Source organism: Strigops habroptila, chromosome 9 (assembly GCF_004027225.2).
Source record: "Strigops habroptila isolate Jane chromosome 9, bStrHab1.2.pri, whole genome shotgun sequence".
NCBI classification, from domain to species: Eukaryota; Metazoa; Chordata; class Aves; order Psittaciformes; family Psittacidae; genus Strigops; species Strigops habroptila.
In genome coordinates, this window is record NC_044285.2 from 18,650,839 (window position 1) to 18,671,236 (window position 20,398).

Below are 20,398 nucleotides of genomic sequence, written 5' to 3' on the forward strand. Positions count from 1 at the left end.
GGGGTTCAAAAAGTAGTTAGAGGGAGGTACTGAAGAAGTGGAGGTGCAAAAGCACTTTCTCCTCACAGGCCTGGTGCCCTGGACCTGCCAAAGCTGCAGGGCTGTGGGGCAGAGGAGGGGAGAAGTGTGGCTTGATGGACCAGGCTGCTTGTGAGCTGTTGGAGTGTTTTGCAAAAGGAGGATTCCCAGGAAATCAGAACTCTGCTTTCCAGCCTGAGCCATGATTACATGTTACAGTGATACAGCAGCCTGCTTGTTGGAATATGAAAAAAAAAAAGGGAGGCGATTAAAAATTGATTAGCTGCTATATTTGAAGACTTTTCAGCACATTCAAAGAAATGTGCTGATTACCCATGTATTATTCATATTTTTATTTATAATGTATTCCTGTTGTCCATTTTGCCACTGATAACTGCTCTTCATGGAGCCCTGTGGCCAACAGGAAAGCTGTGAACTGAAATTTTCAAACAACAAGGTCTTTCGGCCGTTTCGGAGCCTGTGTTTCACGCTGCCTTTTTGTTCTCTAGCAATAGCTAGCTAGGCATTAACCATCCGGGCAGCTGGACGCTATTTAAAAGCCATTTTTAGGGGTCTCTCTCTTAAATTCTCTTCTGGACAACACCCCCTCAAGCACTCCAGGTGAAAAACAAACTAATAAAGAGCCCATTTTGTCATTTATGGATGACACTATTCCAGTTCAGCAAAGGCACAGAGCTGAAGTCTATTGAACGTACTCTACAGTTCATTTGAAACACAACTATGAATCTACAGATATTTGCAAGGGCATGTTTATATTTTGCCAGACAGTTGGCTTTCAGAAGGGAAAGAGAATGGGAGGCAGCAGTGTCTGCAGGTGACTGGTCTGTGTGTTCCACAAAGCAGGTGTTACCTTGTACGAGCCCCTCTCTCCCTGAGACAACAGGGTCACCCTTGTGCAAAACTGTATTCAGGTAAAAGCTCTTTCTTGCTTTTATTTCTTTGTTCCCTTTCCCCCTGTCTTGTTCACTTGGAAGGCAATTTCCTTTTCAGATCGGTGAAATCATTCAATCCAACTTGCTAACTAAAAAATGAACACATTTATTTTATATTTTTTAACTGCTCACCTTGCCCTTATTATCCACGGATATCTTGTATCTCTCAGGTTAAGATTTCCTGGAATAAATACTCCCAAACCTTTTAGCTAAATGATTTTAAAGCTTGATCTTAATGACTCTTTACTGTAGTTAGTCCAAAATCACCAGCCTTTTCACATGTCTGCAGCACTCTAATTAAATCCAGCATCCGCTGTATCTAGAGAAGGGCATTTACGTTTGTTTTGGTTCTTTATTTCAATGTTTTAGTGCTTTCCGTATCTGCAGAGAGAAGGTGCACTGTTTGCAGCATGGACTTAAAGCTGTTTAATATTGTCACTTTCTTATGGTGTTCTCTACAATACGTGAAACCACATCTTAATATGTAAGGTGCTTCCTTTTCATAATGTTAGAATGGCTTTGTGTGTCCTGGTTGGCATCTTGAATCAGGACTATTTAACTACTTTACAAGGAGAAATTAAAACAAAACCCCAAACCACACCAACCACAGCAAACTATGTAACAAAAAGATCTGTACTGGGATTCTGTACAAGTATCCACTGGTTTGGAGTGAGCTCCAGCACTTCTTAAAAATCATTTGCACCAAAGCCTGTTCACCTTTTCACCCACCCCTTCACCAAACCCGAATAAACAAACTGAGGATCACTCACCTTGACAGAGAGAGCAAACAGCAGCCGTTAGCAGGAGAGCCTGCATGCTCCTCATGATGTTAGGAATTACTGCCTGTCGACAGAGGCTGTTGAAGATGAGCTTAGCTGCTAGGATTGCTGGAGCTTGGGAAGCACAGCGAGCTCAGCTCCGCCGATGCGTGAAATGCCTGGAAGCAGCAGCCGGCAGGACCCTGAGCGCAGTTCTGTGCAGTGAGATCCCATCAGGTTTGCTGTGCTGCCCCCTTTCTACCTACCCGGGCTGTCAGATCATTGGAAACAGCCAATAAGTTGCAGGCAAACCAGATGTTATTGTAGGCAAAGAGCAGTCTTCTGGCAAGGATAATAGGCAAAAGTCCTTAAATTGGTGCATAAATGAACCTGATAATCTGACAATGCTAAAGATTTTTCCAGTCAGCTGCTGTACAGGATCCTTGTCTATCAGAAACTCATGCCAGTCTACTAGGAGAAGTTTAATTAATAAAAACTGTATAATTGAATTGTGCTGAAATGGGTATTGACATTAGGGATGCCTGATTTAGCAGTGAACTGCGATCATGGGACCTGAATTTCCAATTATGCTGTTAATGTTGAGATTTTTTCCCTTGCCTGTGTCTCATCTTGCAAGTGCATGTGCTAGGTGCTTGACTGGATAAAAAGGATGTGCTACTCCCAGGAGTAATTAAATGCATGTACTACTGTTGACAGGATCTAAGCCTGGAGTGATGTACATAGCAGCTGGGATCTGGCAAGAGCCGGGGGTTTGAGTTGGAGATCAAGCTTGACCAAACTCTTGAGAATAACTGTCTTTGGACTGATCCTATTTTGGTGGATTAGAAATTTGGGAAGAGGAATAAGAGCATAGAATGCCAGCTTGATCCCCCAAAACCTTATTGTTCAGGGGGAAGGAGATGGGAGAGAACGGGGAGTTGAGTTTGAAGTTCAATTGTAAAAGCGTGATTTGCACAGTGGCTCATTCCCCAGGTGCTCATCAGCCTCACTGATAGCTTTTATGTCACTTTTTGCCCCACATTGAACGACCAGGTGATGCAGAGCTCATTCAGGCAGTGGTGGTTGTACACATCTGGGCAGTCTGTGTGGAGGGAGGGAGGGGAGGGAGAGAAAAATGTGGGATTCCACCTTTGTTTTTAGAAATGACTGGGGGAAGCCCTGTGGGACCGGAGGCTGCACCCAGTAGGTGCTTCACTCCCTGCCACGAGGGAAGGATAAATGATGACCCCTTTTGGCACTGTGTCAAGAGGGAGCACTGGGAGAGAGAGCATTAGAGTGGGTTCAGCTCAGCTGCTCTTGGCACAGAGCTTGTTTGTCCTGTTTGCCCTGTCTCTCAGAGCATCATTCACTCCATCCCCAGACACATGCTCTTATGATAATTTCTGTAATTCTATTAGCTTGGAGGAAATGGCCTTTACTGTCCATTTGATTTTCTTTCTTTTTTCCAGAGAACTCGACTGCTTGGTCATTTAGCTTAACCCTTTGTGGATAGTTTTTTGCCTTTCCAGGGCATTGAGACGAGATGTTTTCCCTTTCTGCTGCCTTGGTTTCTATGTATAAGCAGCATTATAACTGAGGTTTTGTTTGTTTCTTTTTTGTCCCAATTAGAAATGGGCTAAACATTCAAAGATCAGCTCATAACCCATATTCCCCAAAAGCCAGTGCTTAAACCTGAATAACTTGGAGACACCTGATCTGCAAAAGGCAGCAAAGAGCCGTTGCATCAAGATATACAGGTATTTTCGCTTTATTTGCCTAGTTACTGAGATTTTCAGTGGTGTTTGTATGCACAGATATTTTGTTTCTAACATCACATGTTGGAGCTCCTGGTGAAATCCACTCGGGTTTGTGGTAGAATATATTTTTATGGCTAGGGAGAGTGATGTGATAAGAAGGCATCACCATACTGCATTGCAGAACCACATAGAAGAATTTGTATAGGTAGGGGAAGCTACTCTACCCAAGAAGATGTGCAGTAACAAACTACATAGCCCTTGCTTTTTAGTAAACACACCACTTTTAGAGGTGTTTTGCTTTGTTTAGATCAAATCTTAATCCACTCAGGTGATGAAGAAAAGAATATTTTCCCACCTTTGACTGGGGTATTGATGCTCCCTCTATAAAAAGCCAACACTGCTGATCTGTCTAGTTTTCTTTCTAGTGGCGCCAAGGGTGCAGAAGCACCCAAATCACCTCACCTGGACACAGATGGTGCCTGTGTGTGGTGGTGGTGGCACTTCTGCATGTTCTGGTGGATTGGTCAGGCTCAAAGAGGTTTGTAATGGTAGGGAATGGGGAGGGAGCCAACAGAGGCTTTTCTTCACAAGTAGGGAAGCAAAGCCTGGATCCACATTGCCACTGAAAAACAGTTTTAGTGAAAAAATACTTTCTGAATGACCACTTTTCTTCCTTTCTTTTTTAATGGAAAACATTATTGTAAACCATCTGAAAATGGGAAATGTTGGAATTTAATTTGTTTGATGCACTGGGACATTCTCGCATTCATTTTGGCCGCCAGATGACATTTTTAATGTTTCATTTTCTTCAGAAATATTTTATCTTTGAGCTTTTGCCAAAAACTCCAAGCAGAAAGCCCTGCAACTCATTGACCAGTTAAACTGGGAATACTGCTGGGTATTACGTAAGTGGAGCTGCTGAGGGTTAGGCAGAAAAAGCATTTCCCGTTTTGAGAGTACAGTTTTAGGAGGTCAGAGTTTTCCAAATTTGAGGACTTTGGGTGAAATTTTCCATTCTGAAGTTTTTTATAGATTGGATTATTTCTGGAAACTTAAAAAAAAAAAATACAGTGGTGGTTTCCAAGAGCATAACTAGGGAAGAGCATATTGCTGTACTTGTGGTGAAAAAAGGAGTAAGTGGGCACAGTGCATGGGAAGCACCAGAGCCCACCACCTCCTGGATGAGGAGCTCTAGTTCTGCAGGGATCTCCCCGGGGGCAGTGATGTGCTTTTTAAAAGCATTTTCTGGGTTTGTCAGGTCTGAGGCCTCCATCTGAGCGTGCTCTGAGTTAGCTGCTGGCTGAGCTGCCAAATCCTTCCTGAAACTTTTGTCTGTGCAGGGCATAATTCAGCTGAAGGCTGCAGTTACGGAGCCAAGCGCCGTCAGTCATTACTGCTCATAAAGATAAGGCCAACTGTGAGGTGGGACTACTGGAAGCCTCATTTCAGTTGCATTCAGGTAGTGAGGGAGAGGATAAGAAGGGACTGGGGATAGGAGTGGTAATTGGTAGGAGGGTGAGAGTGAGGCAGACCCAAAAGTACTGTTGGTGCTGGGTGAAAAGAGCAGAGAGAGGGGTCCCTGCTCTGCACAGGTCCAGTGCCAGTCAGGTGGATGCAGGGTCCATGGCTGACTTGCTCCTGGTTGCTTGGCTGGGTGAGTCCCTCTCCCTTCTGCGCTGCAGAGGTGTGTAGTAGCTCACAGACGCATTTAAAGCCCGTGCCACCTCTTTCAGATTCACTGTTCAGGTTTATTGTGAGATTTCAAGGGGCTTCACTTTTACATTGTCTGCACAGTGCTGGCAGCTTCTCTGGCTTCCAGGTGAGTGGAAAAAGCAGCTGGGGCAGTGTGTGCCTGTGTGCTGGTGATGCTCTGTGCCACATCAGCTCCCAGCATATAACCTAAGATAAAGGAGCATCTCCCTGCATGGGTGAAGGCACCCCTCTGCTCCTGGGGGGCTGCCTGTGCCCCATCTCATCTCACAACAGTTGTTTCAGTTGCCTGCAGAGAAGTAGCTCTGCTCTGTAGGTTTGAGAAGGAGAAAAAGATGTTTGAGGTGGGGAAAGCAGGTTTGACCCATTAAGCTTTATGCAGCCCACCAGTCACCTTGGGAAATGTCCAGAACAATTAATGTTTGGGAGCTCAGCACATGGGCAGGACCAGGACCTTTGCTGAACACAGGAATCAGCAAAGGTCCTGGAGTTGCTCTGAACAGTTGGGAAAGTGTTGGTGTAGCTGTTTTGGGATTTTGAAATCTATGTAGCTGTAGCTGTCTGGAGATGGCGATCCAGGTAGAGATGTAGCTTAGTTTTGATGAGGGCAAATAGAGCTGGAGCTGTCTTCATCTGTGACTTACAGAATTACAGAATAGCTAGGCTTAGAAAGGACCTTAAGACCATCTAGTTCCAACCCCCTGGCTTGTTGAAGAACACAGGTTTAGGTGTCAGCTAATCCTCCCCTGGGACAGGAGAGCCTCAAATCCCCTTCACAAGCAGTAGTGGAGTTTAGCAAGTTGTCCACTGGACCTTAGTTGTACTTATTATTGGTGGTAAAATTGTTACGTGTTCTGACAGCACCCCGAGGAACAGCTGAGATTGGTTTAGCTTGAAAAATGCCAGGACCCCTCTTCTCTTTCTGCAGGTTACAAGCTACCTGGTACAAAGGGTGGTGGGATTGTCCTGTGATGGGAGTCTAGGGCCTTGATCTGTCCTCTGCCAAAGACAGTACTTGTGTTAAGTGTTTTCCTAGCTAATTTATTTAGGATTAGACTTAAATCACATTAAAATCTCCAAAGCGAAACATGCAGATGTGTTTGTTCTCAGGCGTCTTCTGCTCATTCTAGCTGCCTCTCACAGTTGTCTTCTCCAGATGCTTTCCTGTGCTCTTAGCCTTAGATTCGTATAAGTGTGTATGAACCCCAGTTACGGGAGCTGTTAAAGTTGCAGGAACACTTGAGGACTAAATCTCTATAAATGAAAATGTTACATTTTATTTTAATTTCATCACTGAACAGAGTATATACATGTTTGTTTGTCTTATATTGAGATGGCAACGTGAGAAGCCTATCGGTGGTTACCTCTGTTTCTCAGTTCCATTTTCAAATTCATACTCCAACAGCTAAACAGTGGTTCCACTTGTAAAGCTTATTATAAATCAGACACAAGTAGCTTTGATGCATTTGAAGGAAATAAACATCATAGCGGTATCTTCTTTGTAACAGGGAAATTACAGTATTCTGAGGAAAGAAAATGTCCTTCCTGAGGCAATGTATATAAAATACTTATTTAATAACAATCCTTGTGAGCCAGGATGGCATATTGTACAGTAAAAGCCTTTCTCTGTAATGTTCAGACTTCAAACAAGTAAAAAAAAGGGCCAGAAGTACTGAACTCATTGGAAAAAATGATAGTTTTCTGTTAATTTGAGGGTTTTTTCCTATCACAATAAGTCAAGTTCTACTTTCCATTTCCCTACTCTAAATCTGATGTAAGAACAACTCAATTGGCATCTCTGTGGGTTTAACAGAGGGGAATTGAGAGCAGAATGAGACCAAACGTCTATGTAAGTATTGACAATTTTAAATGACAGCTAAGGGTTCATGGCAGCAGTGTGGTTTTGAAAAAGTGGCTGCAGAAATAATCCAACAGTTCCCAGGACACAAACAAGGATGAATATCCAGAGAAACAGCCTGTCCACTACCATGGCAACGTACTTCCAATCTTCAATGACCTGAAAGAAAAAGCCAGTTAAAGGTATTAGCAATTTGTCATGTTCTTTTGCTCTTCCTCTTGCTAATGCCAAGCTTTTGTTATGAAAATGAAAGGAAACAAATCTCAAGGTTCAAGGAATAAACTAATTTTAGGCTTGGGAAGGGATTTTTCTTCTACCACCATTCTGGGCAGTGGAGGAAAATGCTGTAAATATTTCTTAGGTGTCTTAGATAGAAGCAGGTACTGAGCACGGCTGCCTCATGGGAGCCAGTCCTGAACGACCCACAGGATAATCCAATTAAGGAATTTTTTTCTTCAATTTTTGTTTGCATATGCTATTTATCTCAGTGGACGAAAATAGATGGTGTTTACTGCTGCTAGACAAGGTTAGCTTCAGAGTTCTGTTCTTATCAGCAGTCATCTTAATCAAGGGTCTTGATGCATATTAATACTTTTGCTTTTATTAAAATCCCTTTTTGCCTTGCGTATGTTGACTGTGAAAGTCATGGCCTTAGATTCTGCCCTCAAACTGAAGTGACTGTCAGGATATTATTGTAAAGGGGAATATATTCATCTTCATTTGCATCTCAGAAACGATTAGTTTTTCTTCTCTCACTGATTCTTGATTCCACATGGGACATTCTCACCTCAGTGACTTTACCATGCTTGTCAATTATCCCATGTCTTACATTAGATTTCCACTGGTGCTAATGGGAATTGTGTGCTGCTGAAATAAGACCACAGTAAATGTGCATGAACAGTTGTTATCAGACTCTGATAATTAAGGAAGAAAGTAGAGGTTAAAGTTAGGGATGTAGTAAATTGACACGTGATATCAGAGAACTCTGTGAAAAGCATTCAATTAATTTTTAAGATATAAAATATCCTTGAAAATTGTCTTAGTATGAAGTGGAAGCTTTGTAGATCCTTTAGCATGCTACACATTCTTGCTAGAATTTCTGAGCTATTAGAAGCCTTTTTCTCTGCCCTAAGGAGTCTGCTTCTGTTCACTCGGTTTCAATGTTTACAAGCTCATGTCTAATGTTAATAGCTGATCTTCTTTATTTATATTGACAGTAATTTCAGTTAATAGAAAACATGAACTACTCAGCAGCATGCTCCTCAAGGGACTTGTGCGAAATCAGAAACCAGACTTTATTTAATCAGCTTGGCTGTGGGAGGGAGAGCACAACAAGAGTAGAGAACCCAGATTCTCACTGGGATCTGGGTCAGAGAGAGGACACCGGTAGGTGTAAGGATGGTTTTCCCTAAGCATGGGTGCCTGTCTAAACAAAACTCTGAACCATCTGAGTTTTCACAAGCATTATTCACAGTGTATTTATATCAGCTTTAGTGTGTTAGCTAGTGGCACATGGGCAGAGCAAGTGAACAGGGCGGCAGCAGCATTGCTTAAACATGTCCGGGATAAAGTACTTCTCATAGCCAAAACCAAGTCTGATTTACTCAAATGAAAGGTCAGGTCAGCTGGCATTAGGATTTCCGTCCTAGCCATTGTGGTTGCCACACGTGGACAGATATCTTAGCTCAAAGAGGGTGCTTGCAAAGGCATTTTACTAATTTTACCTTCTGTGCACAGTTAGGTGAATAAATGCTTAAGCTGCAGGTAGATTGTTTCTGGTTAACAGGGCCTGGCCATGGGTTGAGTCACAGTCTTACTGAAGACAAGGGTGAAAAATACTCTTTTTCTGACCTGGAACTGAATATTATTTTTTTCCCTGCCAAACACTACTTGAATGGGGCAGCACAGCTTTTTCCAGGGTTTTTAATGACTTAGTGGGCCATCAACATTCTCTCATGGTAGAAACAGCCATGTTACTTTCCAAGAGAGTATTGGGGTTTACCAGATTGCTATTAATGAAGTTCTTTTCATGGCAAAAATTATTTCCTCTTATAAGCTATATTTAGAGTCTTTCTTAAAACTGGGGAATAGCTAGGGAGTTCAACTATGCTTTCTGAAGAACAGCGTGTTACGGGGGAGGGCAGGAGATGACGTTTGGAAAGACAGGGGTGATTTCTCTCTTTTACTTACACTCTGGTCATTGTCATCACTTTTCATATGCTCTGCTATAAAAGTGACTCCATCAATTGCTTCTTGGACTTCAGGAGAAAATTTGGTGCCTGTTCTTAACCTAAACTCTGGATGACTGCTGACATTGTCAAGAGTCTCCGTGATTTTCGTATCGTATTTTTTGGCATAGGCTGTATTCAGGAAATAGGTAGAGTTCTTGTAGAAGTCGGCTGGCTTCTCTTCTTTTGTCTTTTTGCAGTTACACAGCTTTTGCTGTGCAGAGTTGTTTTCTGGACGCTTCATGAACAGATAGGCTGGGAGTCTTTCAAGGAACACCAGCTTTACCCAAGGGGGCATAGTGTGAGTACTTGGAGATCTGTGGTGGACATTGAGTACACAGACACTGGTAACTATTGAGAAGGTCACCAGAACCATTGTAAACATGAGGTACTTCCCAATCAGTGGAACGTCTAGAGATGTTGGAGGCACAATTTTGGAGATCAGCAGCAAGAACACAGTCAAGGCAAGCAACACAGATATGCATAAGGTCATTTTTTCACCGCAGTCTGAAGGCAAGTAGAACACCAGGATGGCTAAGGATGTAATTAGCACACAGGGGATGATAAGATTGATGGTATAAAAAAGAGGTTTCCTTTTAATAATGAAGTCATATGTCACATCGACATAATTGGGGTCCAAAGGATTTACAGTTCTTCTTCCTGGGAGTGCTACAATGTCCCACTCTCCACTTGGTGTAAAGTCATCCATGCTTGCCATGGAAGTTTTAAGCACCATATCAATTTCTGTATGATCATATGTCCAAGACCGGAACTTTAATGTGCAGTTTTGTTGATCAAATGGGAAATGCTTCACTTCAATCTTGCAGGCACTCTTGTAAATAGCTGGTGGCAGCCATCGAATGCTTCCGTTATTCATTACAATCGCATTTGTGTAGAGTGAAACCTCATATGTGCCATCCGCACTGAGGAAACGAGGAAAGGAAAAGGAGAGGAGATAGGAAAACATTAAGAGGAATAACATAGTTCAAACCCGAAGAGCTCTGACATCCTTATGGGCCTCAGTTGTTTTTGGAATCAAAGTCTAGTAGTATTTCTATTTGGAAATCTATGTTGTAGGGAGCTATAACTTGATAGGGAGATGAAGGTATGCAGTTCTCCCAGTCAGAGAATTTATATTAGGTCCAATACTTACAAAAATTGTTTTAGAAAATTATTATTAAATAATAAACCTGCATCTCTCTTTCATCCAAAGAATTCAAAGTGTTTTGTAAATGTTTGTTGATGTAATAAAGGATTACTACATCTGTGAAGCCTGAGTAAAAATGAGATCATCTAGCATGAAAATGGAAGGTACCTTTGATCTGGAACACAGTAACACTCCTAAATAACTTGGGTGAAGAAATAAGGATGAGCAGTGTTAGTTAGAAATGCAGAGAGACTGTAGGCAGAGGAAATGTAATTATATGGTTTATAATTTATTGTGCCATTCCAGTTCATGTTTACTTATTACAAAACCAGAACAGATAAGCCACAGTGTTCTTGGCTTTGTATTTTCTCCAGCTGCTGAACTTCCACTTGGGGAGTATTCTGTGTACACTGGGCCTTTTAATTCAGGGAGATCATTATAGGTCAGTAGTCAGTATCTTCTCCTGTTCAATGTTTCTGGGCAAACAGTTTAGGCTTTTTAATCTATGGAGTATCCTGAAGTAGAAATGTGATCAGTTGCTGATAAATATTTCTGAAATTGAGTGTTTCTGAGTGTATTCAGTGATTCTGCTCAAGTGTGCTATGTAACACCTTTCAAGCTCAGCCAGTTGGGCTACCAAAGGCAAGTGCAACAGTAGAAAGGAACAACCGTTAGTGACTATCTGCCTTGGCAGATGAGGAAACTCACAGGCTTGTCCCTGTGCCGATCAGTTGCTTTTATTAAGAACTGGGTTAGCCTCTTTGTTAGACTGCAAAGAAGAGTCTGGACTAGATACATCCCACATGCCTCCTTTTGATAAACAAATATAGATGTAAAGAAATGCACTTAACCTAAAGACAGTAGATTATCTGCAAAAATAGAAGACCAAACTGACTGCAAGTGTAAACCAATGAAGTTCAGGTGACTATGGCTAAGTAGCAGCCTTTTATTTGGATGGAAATGTGCTCCTTCACAGTTGTTGAAAAGTCTCATGAATCACGTTTGTTGACAAGGCATCTTGGAAAATAGAGCTATTTCAGTTCTAAGGTTGATTTCTTTCTAAGCAGGGAAGTGCTACAAGGATCCAGGGCTTGGCACATGTGTAGCTGTTCTCCAGATCAGTTATATTTGGCTCTGGAAGAGCCTCATGTTCCAAACCCTGGTGCCTGGTGCTGAGCTGAGACCCTTGTAGCTACTTTAGGTAGGCAGCAAACCAACCAGACACAGAATTGAGTGCCTACAGCATACAATGGGCATTAGTTCATTGCTAGTAAAACTGCTGGTTTTTAGTAGTGAAATAGTTTCTTATTTCTCACGTGTTTGTATCTCCCTGGGTTAGATTTACTGCTATGCCCCACAACGTACAGGGTAGACTCCTGGGCTGAGAATGTGTAGGTTCTGCCGGCTGCCCCATGCTCAACTGTGGGACTGGGGTTGAGCTGCTGGTGCTGTCTCAGTGCCCTCTGCAGTCCTGTACACAGGCTACATAAATACAGAGCTGTGGTGCGTGGGGATGCTCTTTGTGGAGCTCTGGTGCCTGGGGATGCTCTTTGTGTTTTCCTTTGCACCTTCTTGAACTGACTGGTGCCTATGAAACACGTGCTTCAGCAGCAGAAAGCTAGAGGTGGTTGTCCTTTATCTACAGTTTCATTTTGAAGTTTTGTACTAATGTAAAAATCTAATACAGTGAGGCTGAAACCTTGTTCCCAGACATCTAAGAAGGCTTTTAAAACTGTTTCTTTCTATTCTTACAATCCATTAAATGGTACCGTTTGGGGAGTAAGGAAGAAAGAAGCAGAGGGCGGGGGCACAGTGCACCAGAACAAGATTTGACCAGACAGGCTACATCCTAATCCACTGGCTGAATTATTTTGTGACTAATACAATAGTTTTAAGTATTTCTCAAATCTGATTTCCAGTAGTAGGATTCCAGGGACTTAACTCAGTTATATATAAACTTCCTGTGTTTCCCCATCTGTATATGTTCTTAAACTGTTGTATGTTCCTGAATTCAATGGTTTTTGAAGTATCATGAAAGTATAAGTTTTGATTATTTTTTTTCCCCCAGACTTGATATCATCCACATCAAGACTTTGACAGAGACTTAAAAACAAAACAAAACAAAGTTGGCAATTAGCTATCTGTCTGAAAGAAGAACTGAAGTACGTGTCTAGCACCAAGCTTCTCTTTTTCTCAGTGTTTGTAAGGCAACAGGGTCAAATGTTGACAGATTTATTATGTATTCTTATAATTGATTTTTTTAATGCCTGATGAAAACAGAACATAATTTGGTTTTGTAAATGAATATTAACTCATTTTGTTCTGGTACATGTGAACTTTGTATCAGATTTATCCTCAATTCTGTGGTGGAAAGGAAGGAAAGAAGAAGTAGGAGACAGATATTTAGCTCAGAACCTAAGACGTCTGATAGAATTCCAGATGTCTTGTCTTCTTGCAAACATGACCAGTGTATGGCTGCGCTTGTACCTACTATTCATGCTTTCATATAGTCTAGTTTGGTACAGATCTGTGTCTTAGTTGTGGGCCTTGTCACAGACCCTGTGGTGGTGAAACAGCTCACACTGCAGACATGCTCCAGGTCTGCTGGAATTTCTTTAACCAGAGCCCTGATATTACTAAAATTACCTTTGAGGCCAGTACCCTGGTCAGATATACTTGATATTGTTCAAAAGCTACAAAATTCAGTTTTAGAATTTTATCAGACCTACTTCATCGGTTCTGAGCCTTGTTTCTTGATACGTGCTTAAAATTTTGTTCGCTGTCTGCATAAACTACAGAAGTTTTACTTACTTATTGTAAAGCACAATGTCTGGCAACCAGATGTGTTTTGCAGGTATTCTCAGCCTTTTTATTCCTTCGTAGTCAGAGGGCTTCCAAGCCAAACGATAATCAATCCACTCCTAAGAGAAGAATCGTACAGTAGTGATGGGAGTATCCAGACCAGCACTAACAAAGCAATCACTGTGATGGAGTGAAAGCAGTTGCATTTGTGGTTTACAAGAGCATGCCTCTGTGGGCTTGGTTACCTGGTTCAGCCAGACATTTGTAGTCATGATCTGTTCCCGTTCATTCTGCAGGGAAAAAGAGAGAGAGAAGTTGTTCTCTAAAATGTTTCACTTTACTGCAGTAATAAGATTTATTCAGTGGGGTTTTGAGGATATTTCCAACTGCGCAGCATGATTTCATCTAATGTATTTCAAGACAGGCATTTCTCTGCTGGTAAGGTGGTCAGTCTTGTGCACATACTGATGATAAACAGTAACCCCACGAGGTGGAATTTTCCAGGAGAGAAGCAGCACTTGTCCCAGAGTCATCTGGTATACATGACACTATATCCTGGATAAATCAGCTTGCTCGTGTGTAAGATAGCTCATCTGTTTGTACAGGTTCCCTTATGTTCCATCAGTGTCTCTCTCTTTTCCTCTTGAATTTCAGAATATAAATTATAGAGGTCTCTTTATGCTTGCAGTAGTCCAGTCACTGGCCCATACACAAATTCTGGCAAGGAGGCAGTCATCTATATCTTCCTTTTCATCCAGGGAATGAGCAGCAGAGTTGAAAGCCCCGATTCGGGAAATTATTCCCACTTATGTGCTGGATCTTGTTCCCACTGCAGTTAATGCTAAACCTCTCTTGGCATTGAGGTGTGTATTTGTACCTTGGAAGAACTGTTAAACACATGCTAACTTTGTGAGTGAAAATATCTTTCAGGCCCACTGAAGTTATTTTTATTGAATATGACGAGTTGCTTACATGAGGATTGTTTTAACCATGTTAAGATATTCCAGCCAGGGCTAATACGGCTTTTTCTTTACATTTCACTTATTGCTGATGTACCTGATCTGCCATGAGATTTTGAGCTGTCTTTGTAGCTTGTTTTCAGGCCATTCAACCACATTTCTCTGATGCAAGCAGCAGAAGACAGTTTAGCATTGCATACACTGTCCAAGGTAGGTCCTGACCTGCTGTAACTTACTGTAGCTGTACTGAAATCAGTGGAATGATTTTGATTTTTTGATTGATGGCATTTTATTGGATGAAGATCTGGCCACTGTCTTTTATTGCTTAGGCATGGATTGATCTCCCTGTTGTAGCTGCATTCTGAAGTAATGAAACCCAGTAAATTGCATGTATGACCCTGCCTACTGTGTGGTATTATGTAAAATAGAAAGTAACAGGGACATAGTAACACCAGTGTGACTTTCACTTAGAAAGCTGTGCAGGTAGTAATGAATTAAAAGGCATGGCCTAATTTGAACTTACCACGCTGATGAGCTGTGCCAGAGAAACCTGCAGTTCTATAGATACTAACTGGGATGAGTTGACAGCTGGTCGGATTAGCTTATTGTACCTGTCAGGACTCAGTAGGTGGTTCATTAGCTTTTCTTCAACGTCTGCTGCGGTGCTTCCTGTCAAACAGCACATAACAGGGTTATAGAAGGGAGAGCAAGGGACATGATGTAAGGATCACAGAATTTCTGTGCATCAGACCTCATTATTTCATGCAGACAGGCTTTTGATGTTTCTAAAGACTCTAGACTTGTGTGAACAGAAGGATATGGTGCTTGCACCAGTATCTGTTCTGCTGAAGTTGTCTGTCTTTCACAGAGCATAGATCAAAGCAGATAAATCAGAGCCCTTTGGGGTTTTTTTCACAGTAAAATGTGAGGCTCAAATTGATAGATACTTTTGGGAGTATGTTCAGAAATAGAAACTGGGGAGCAGACCACCCTCTTAATAAAAGAAGAGGAATGTTTCAATGTTCCAAATGCAGGGAGTCCAGCTGTGACTTCTCTCTTTAGTGTCTTAGGAGACGGAGTTGCAGGCACATGTATGAATTGAAAGACTGGTTTATGTAGGGAAAACCAGGGGATCAGTGGCAGAGGCTGTAAGGGTTTTTTAATGATAGGGAGCTCTTTGGTAACTAGTGATGTCTCTGTTTCAGAATTATTTTATTTAAAACCTGAGGCAATATGTAAGCCTTACTTTATGTGGAAACAAACCCTGATTAATGGACTAGCACAAATACTGTAAATCTTAGGTGGCCAAAGCTAGAGTTCAGTGACTGCAAAATACAGTATCAGCAGGACACAATCAAACAGGCCTGCACCTTCTCCATGGAGAAGAACAGCTTGTGGCACAGCCTCAGAGGTAACTAACTGCATCTGTCTACCATCTTCTTGCTTGTGCTTTTAAAAGCCATCCTAGTGGACTTCTTAAACCACTATTGACCACATAATAATACAGATGACTAAGGTCCTGGTAACATCCTGCCAACAGAATTGATTGACCAGAGAGACTGACCCAGAGAGATTCTGCTGTATGTCGACTAATTCTGTGTTGTGTCATTCAGCTGATAGTGATGGATATAGGTGTTAATGAAAACAGATTCTAATCAAATTGATATAATGATTCTGCCATAGGAAAGGGCACCAAACTAAAAGTAGACATTGCAGAAATGAGGATAGTGTCTCCACAGCATATTTGCTCCATTATCCCCTGGAGCAGTTCCATGCAGTAAAAACCACTGGCCATGCAAGTGTTTAAAATTCGTGCTACATTAATTTGTTCTGTTTTTTTTTTTTTTTTTGTGCTATAGCATATCCATGAGATCCAGAGAAAGGCAGACAACAAAAGGCCAGGATCACAAAGTTTGTGTGCACTTCTGGGTGCCCAGTTTCCATGTGAACATGGATGTAAGTTCCTTGAGGGAGAACAAGTCTCTCATGGAACTTGGTACTTCTGAATTCCACTCAGGTTAAAAAAATACTGTTCGAACTTCTTGTTTCTGATCCAGCAAGAAAGTGGAGAGACAAAGAAGGAAACATCAAAATGATTTTTCATATCTAAGAACACCCTTACACAAGATTTGGGGAAGGTTGAGATAAACACCAGGCTCATTGTAATTCTTTTAAGATCAGCATATGCTATGGCATCGGTAGCACAAGCTTTGTGCCATATACTTAACCCTAACATTGTTCTTCAAAATAGGCTTCTCAAATACTTCCCAAGCCATTTGGGAAAACGAATTTGGATGAATACTTCTGAGTGTTTGTCAGGTTGGTTTGATTTTTGGTTCATGCTCGCTTTGTACCTCACCACAAGCCATTATAAAAGCCCTAATACCATGAGATACTCTAATATTACATTTATTCTAAATGTAAGCCTGCCTAATCAAAGGCTTCACAAGCTAGAACTGCACTGAGCCTTGCTAAGCTCCAGATTCTGTTTTTAATTATGTATTGCAATTAAGGTACAGCTACGTTTGATATTGTGAGGAAAATGGGGCTGCACTCTAGGAATGAATCTTTCTGTGTTTAAAAGGCTAGGTGAGAAGCCTTGTGGTAGGTAAAGAAAGAATCTTGGTTAAAGTTATTTTATTGTGTTGCTTTGGTTTCATTTTTAACAAACTTTCCCGCTGTTGCATGTGGAAATGACACAAGCAGATGGCTCTAATTCAGATATAAATACATTGTTATTTGGTTTGGTGCATGTAGTGGTCACTGAATGCTGTTTGAATTGTTGAATGTGTTTTCACTGTGATGCCGTGTTTTCTGTAACTATCCCAGCATACAGAGGATTTGTTAATCAGGGAGGAAGGACTAGAGGCTGCAGAATGTTTGTACAAGAGTCATTCTGAATTTGTAATAATCCTATTATCTGAAACCTGGTTTTAGCAATCGTAGTTGTCTGGTCTGCGAATGAAACCCTGCTGTGGGGTCTGCATGTCTGATAAGAATAGCTCAGATCTCAAAGTACTGCCTCCCTCCACAAACTTCATGCAGGCCACAACTTAATTATAAAAAAATTGTTAACGAATCCTTTTAAGAAATCATGATCTGATCCCAGGGAAGGGGTCCCTGTCATGAATAATTCTTTATAAAATTGCCATCACATCCCAACCGTTAAATAACGTAGCCATCAGAAATACAGAAGGGACTATTCTCTCATCTCACTCAGATGCCTGTATCAAACACCACTAGATGTCAGCAGGGCACTGCTTTAAAGGTTGCTAGAGCTAATCTCTCTGTAAATAACGTGTGAAAATGAGCCATTCTTGTCTAATTTTTATTTTCCATTACCAACCTACATATTTACCAGATGGCACCCAATGAGGACAAAATTGCCAGGCATTCATGTTCATCTTTACACACGTCACGATGTCAGCAGCCATGCATTTGGAACTCCTCTTTTTCCTCTGAGTTGGAAGAAATGGAAGTGCACAGTTTCCCTTGCAAACTGTTTTTTTTTTCCAAAGAGAAATGTTGCAGAGGGGAGACTGATGCTTTTAGACAAAGGATTTTAACTAGAATGATGAAGTAGTCCTCATTTGGGGGTGGAGTGTCTTTTGTGTTCTGAAAGCAGTAATAGAGAAAACACATTGGGATGGATCCTGAGCTAGGGAAATTGTTTTAGCTTCACTGAACACACTACACATCTGCTCCACGACAAGGAGAGCAAATTGCCACGTAACTTGCAGTACTCATTCTGCAATAAGTTTGTTTTCTCTGTGGGAGTATGACCATTAAAATAACCCCTTGCATCAGGATGCTTCCAATTTCACAGCAGAACAAACAAAACCACAGACTTCATTCACTCACCTCTACAAACTTTGCCTTTTACATGGTCTAATTTAAATCTATAAAATGAAATAACTAGTCATCTTATGTGGTTTATTTTCAGTGTAAAGACGAAATGTTGGAGTGATTTCCACAGAACACAATAAGGACCAGTGTTGACAAATGCAGGCAAGTGCACTGTTATCATGTCTAAATTGCAAGATATAACACGAGGCATGTTTCCTCTGTTTCCCTGACTTCAGTTATTTTAATAAATGTTGAAATAGCTTTTGTTTAGAAATAATAAATTGTAGCATATGTTGTCATTCTTGTTCCTTCCTCTCTCCCAAGTAACTTATGCGGACAGTGGTGACACACCATATTCCCATCTGTAATTAGTAAAGAGTAAGCGAGAAGCAGCGATAAGACAATCCCATTATCTTCTCTGAAATTACTTGGTGATGTTGTTACTCCTCAGCACACTCTTGAGTAAAAAGATTCATTTAACCTCTTAGAACACTGATTGTTCCAAAGGAAGCAGTGGTGAATCTACTGTATTTGAAACACTATTTGAATTTCTACACTGCAATTAATGCAAATAAAAAGGAAATACTAATAGGTTTAAAAGCGTGTAATCTAAGAATCTGAAGTAGGCCCTCACTCTTTATTTGTTACAAAGCAGATGTTTTCTAAAGTTGCCTTTCAGTGACTGAAGAACCAAAACAACTGTGGGGTGAATAGGTAATTATGGGAAAGATGTGATTTTTGTCTTGGTTCAATTTCAGCCAGTTTCACTCTGAACACTTCAGTGGAGTCTCTGTGGGAAGAAGCTCCCACGGTAAATGCACTGTTTCATGTTGCTGTCGGGCTGTTCATGTTGGCTTTAGCATATATTTTAACATACACAAGAAATCCTGGTGGACTAAAGAAAATGTTCTTAATGTATGTTTGCTTTTTTTTTTAGCATCTATTTACATATTTAATTTAAACTATTTGCATACTAATCAAACCATTAGGAAGTATGAACTTTGCAAAACATATGAACTTGAGCCAGTAAGTGGGGAGGGATGAGTTCTGTCTTATTTATGGTTCAAGTTATGGTTCATTTTGTATTTTTTCACTCTTAGCAAAATACCCGCTTTTCCCATCACAGATGATCCTGGGAGCATCTAAAGAGAGATTATTTAGTGATTATCATTATCATCTGCTACTGTTCTGTCATTTTACCTCCAACTTACTGCCTGTCCGTATCCCTCATAGTGGATTTGCTGATACCGAGCAAGCCAGAAACAACACTAAAATAATCCATTTCATGCATCCTCTCAAAGTCTGCAGCCTACCAAGGTGATTGTTACAAATTGTCTGAGAGGTTATAGCACAGTCCTACCTCCAAGCCCCACAGGCTATGGCTGTTCTGCAAACTGTACCCGAAAGAAAAGATCACTTACCGTTAAAATAAAAGGAGCCCACTACAAAGAGAAAGAGGGTGTACGTATTCCTCATGGCAGTAACAAGAAGAGGTGGATTGCTGTTCTTCAGCTGGCAATAAGCTCTGTTGTCAGGGATGCACAAGGAAGAGATGTAAAAGCAAATCTGAATCTTGGAGGTATTAAATGCCTGGAAAGAGACAGACAGTAGGACCTGGCAGAAGCATTCTGCAAAGTGGAGTTTTCGTGAGCATAGTGGTCCCTCCCCCTTTGCAGCTGTTTAAAGAGCTTTGTGAAAAGGAAAAGCACATAAGAAGAGGGAACATAATGTGATAATGTTGAGTAAGAGGAAATGAAAGAGTAATATAAGGAACAGGATCTGCAAAACACCACCTCTTAATTCTTGCTACTAGGTATTTAGAAAGCTTTCTGGTTCACAAGTGCAGTGGCGGGGAATAGCTGCGTGGGAAGAACAGGATGTAACTTTGTGCCATAAAACCTGTTAGTGAAAGACATCTCAATGAATTACAGCCCTAGCAGAGGGTAATTCTCTGTATCAAGAGAAAAAGCGTGTTGCTTATTGCCAACCCTTTTTCACTCCAAGGCCCACACACTCTCTAAACTAAAACTCCAAAAGGGTTTTTGGGAGCAGCAGGAGAGGAGCAGAGAGTTTGTTATCATCAAAATTTGACAGGATTATTAAAAGAAAGCTAAAGCAGCTTGTTGAGAAATAGCAAGAGCTATAAAGATACTCCAGAGGAGCATTGGAAAAATTCGATAGAAGTCATCTTTTACAGCTGAAGGGCTCAGCAGAGTGTAGAGTATCATGTATTTGGGGACTTGCCATGGGAAGGTTTGTGTAGAAGGAAGGGAAAAGATCTTACACATGTCATTTGCAAGCACTGTAGGACGGCTGAAGTTCCCAGATAGAAAAGAAAAAGGGTGCTAATCTTCTAAATACT

The 20,398-nt window shown here is 41.2% G+C and overlaps 2 protein-coding genes and 1 long non-coding RNA gene across 5 annotated transcripts in view; 1 reads left to right on the forward strand and 2 right to left on the reverse strand.

Moving 5' to 3' along the window:
• Positions 1–2,073, reverse strand: part of CHRNA3 (cholinergic receptor nicotinic alpha 3 subunit) — an 8,463-nt gene extending 6,390 nt beyond the window's left edge. For both annotated transcript variants that reach the window (XM_030496749.1, XM_030496748.1), the window contains exons 1-2: positions 1,996–2,073; positions 1,742–1,908 (exon numbers count right to left, since the gene is read on the reverse strand). In XM_030496749.1, the coding sequence (XP_030352609.1) occupies positions 1,742–1,796 (55 nt within the window). In that variant the 5' untranslated portion in view covers positions 1,797–1,908; positions 1,996–2,073. The remainder of the gene's footprint in view (positions 1–1,741; positions 1,909–1,995) is intronic.
• LOC115612488 overlaps positions 1–18,199 on the forward strand; it is an 18,840-nt gene extending 641 nt beyond the window's left edge. The window contains exons 1-3 of one of the 2 annotated variants that reach the window (XR_003993040.1): positions 57–950; positions 3,359–3,486; positions 18,134–18,199. This is a non-coding gene — a long non-coding RNA (uncharacterized LOC115612488). Of the gene's footprint in view, positions 1–56; positions 951–3,358; positions 3,487–18,133 lie in introns of those variants that run through there. The other variant, XR_003993039.1, reaches the window with a different exon arrangement.
• CHRNB4 (cholinergic receptor nicotinic beta 4 subunit) lies at positions 6,519–19,661 on the reverse strand. The gene is made up of 6 exons (XM_030496752.1): positions 19,458–19,661; positions 14,714–14,859; positions 13,477–13,521; positions 13,241–13,350; positions 9,245–10,205; positions 6,519–7,213 (listed from the first exon to the last, which is right to left on the reverse strand). Exons 1-6 carry the CDS (start codon positions 19,510–19,512, stop codon positions 7,073–7,075), a joined length of 1,458 nt encoding a protein of 485 aa, XP_030352612.1. The 5' UTR covers positions 19,513–19,661; the 3' UTR covers positions 6,519–7,072.
• Between the last annotated feature and the right edge of the window lie 737 nt (positions 19,662–20,398).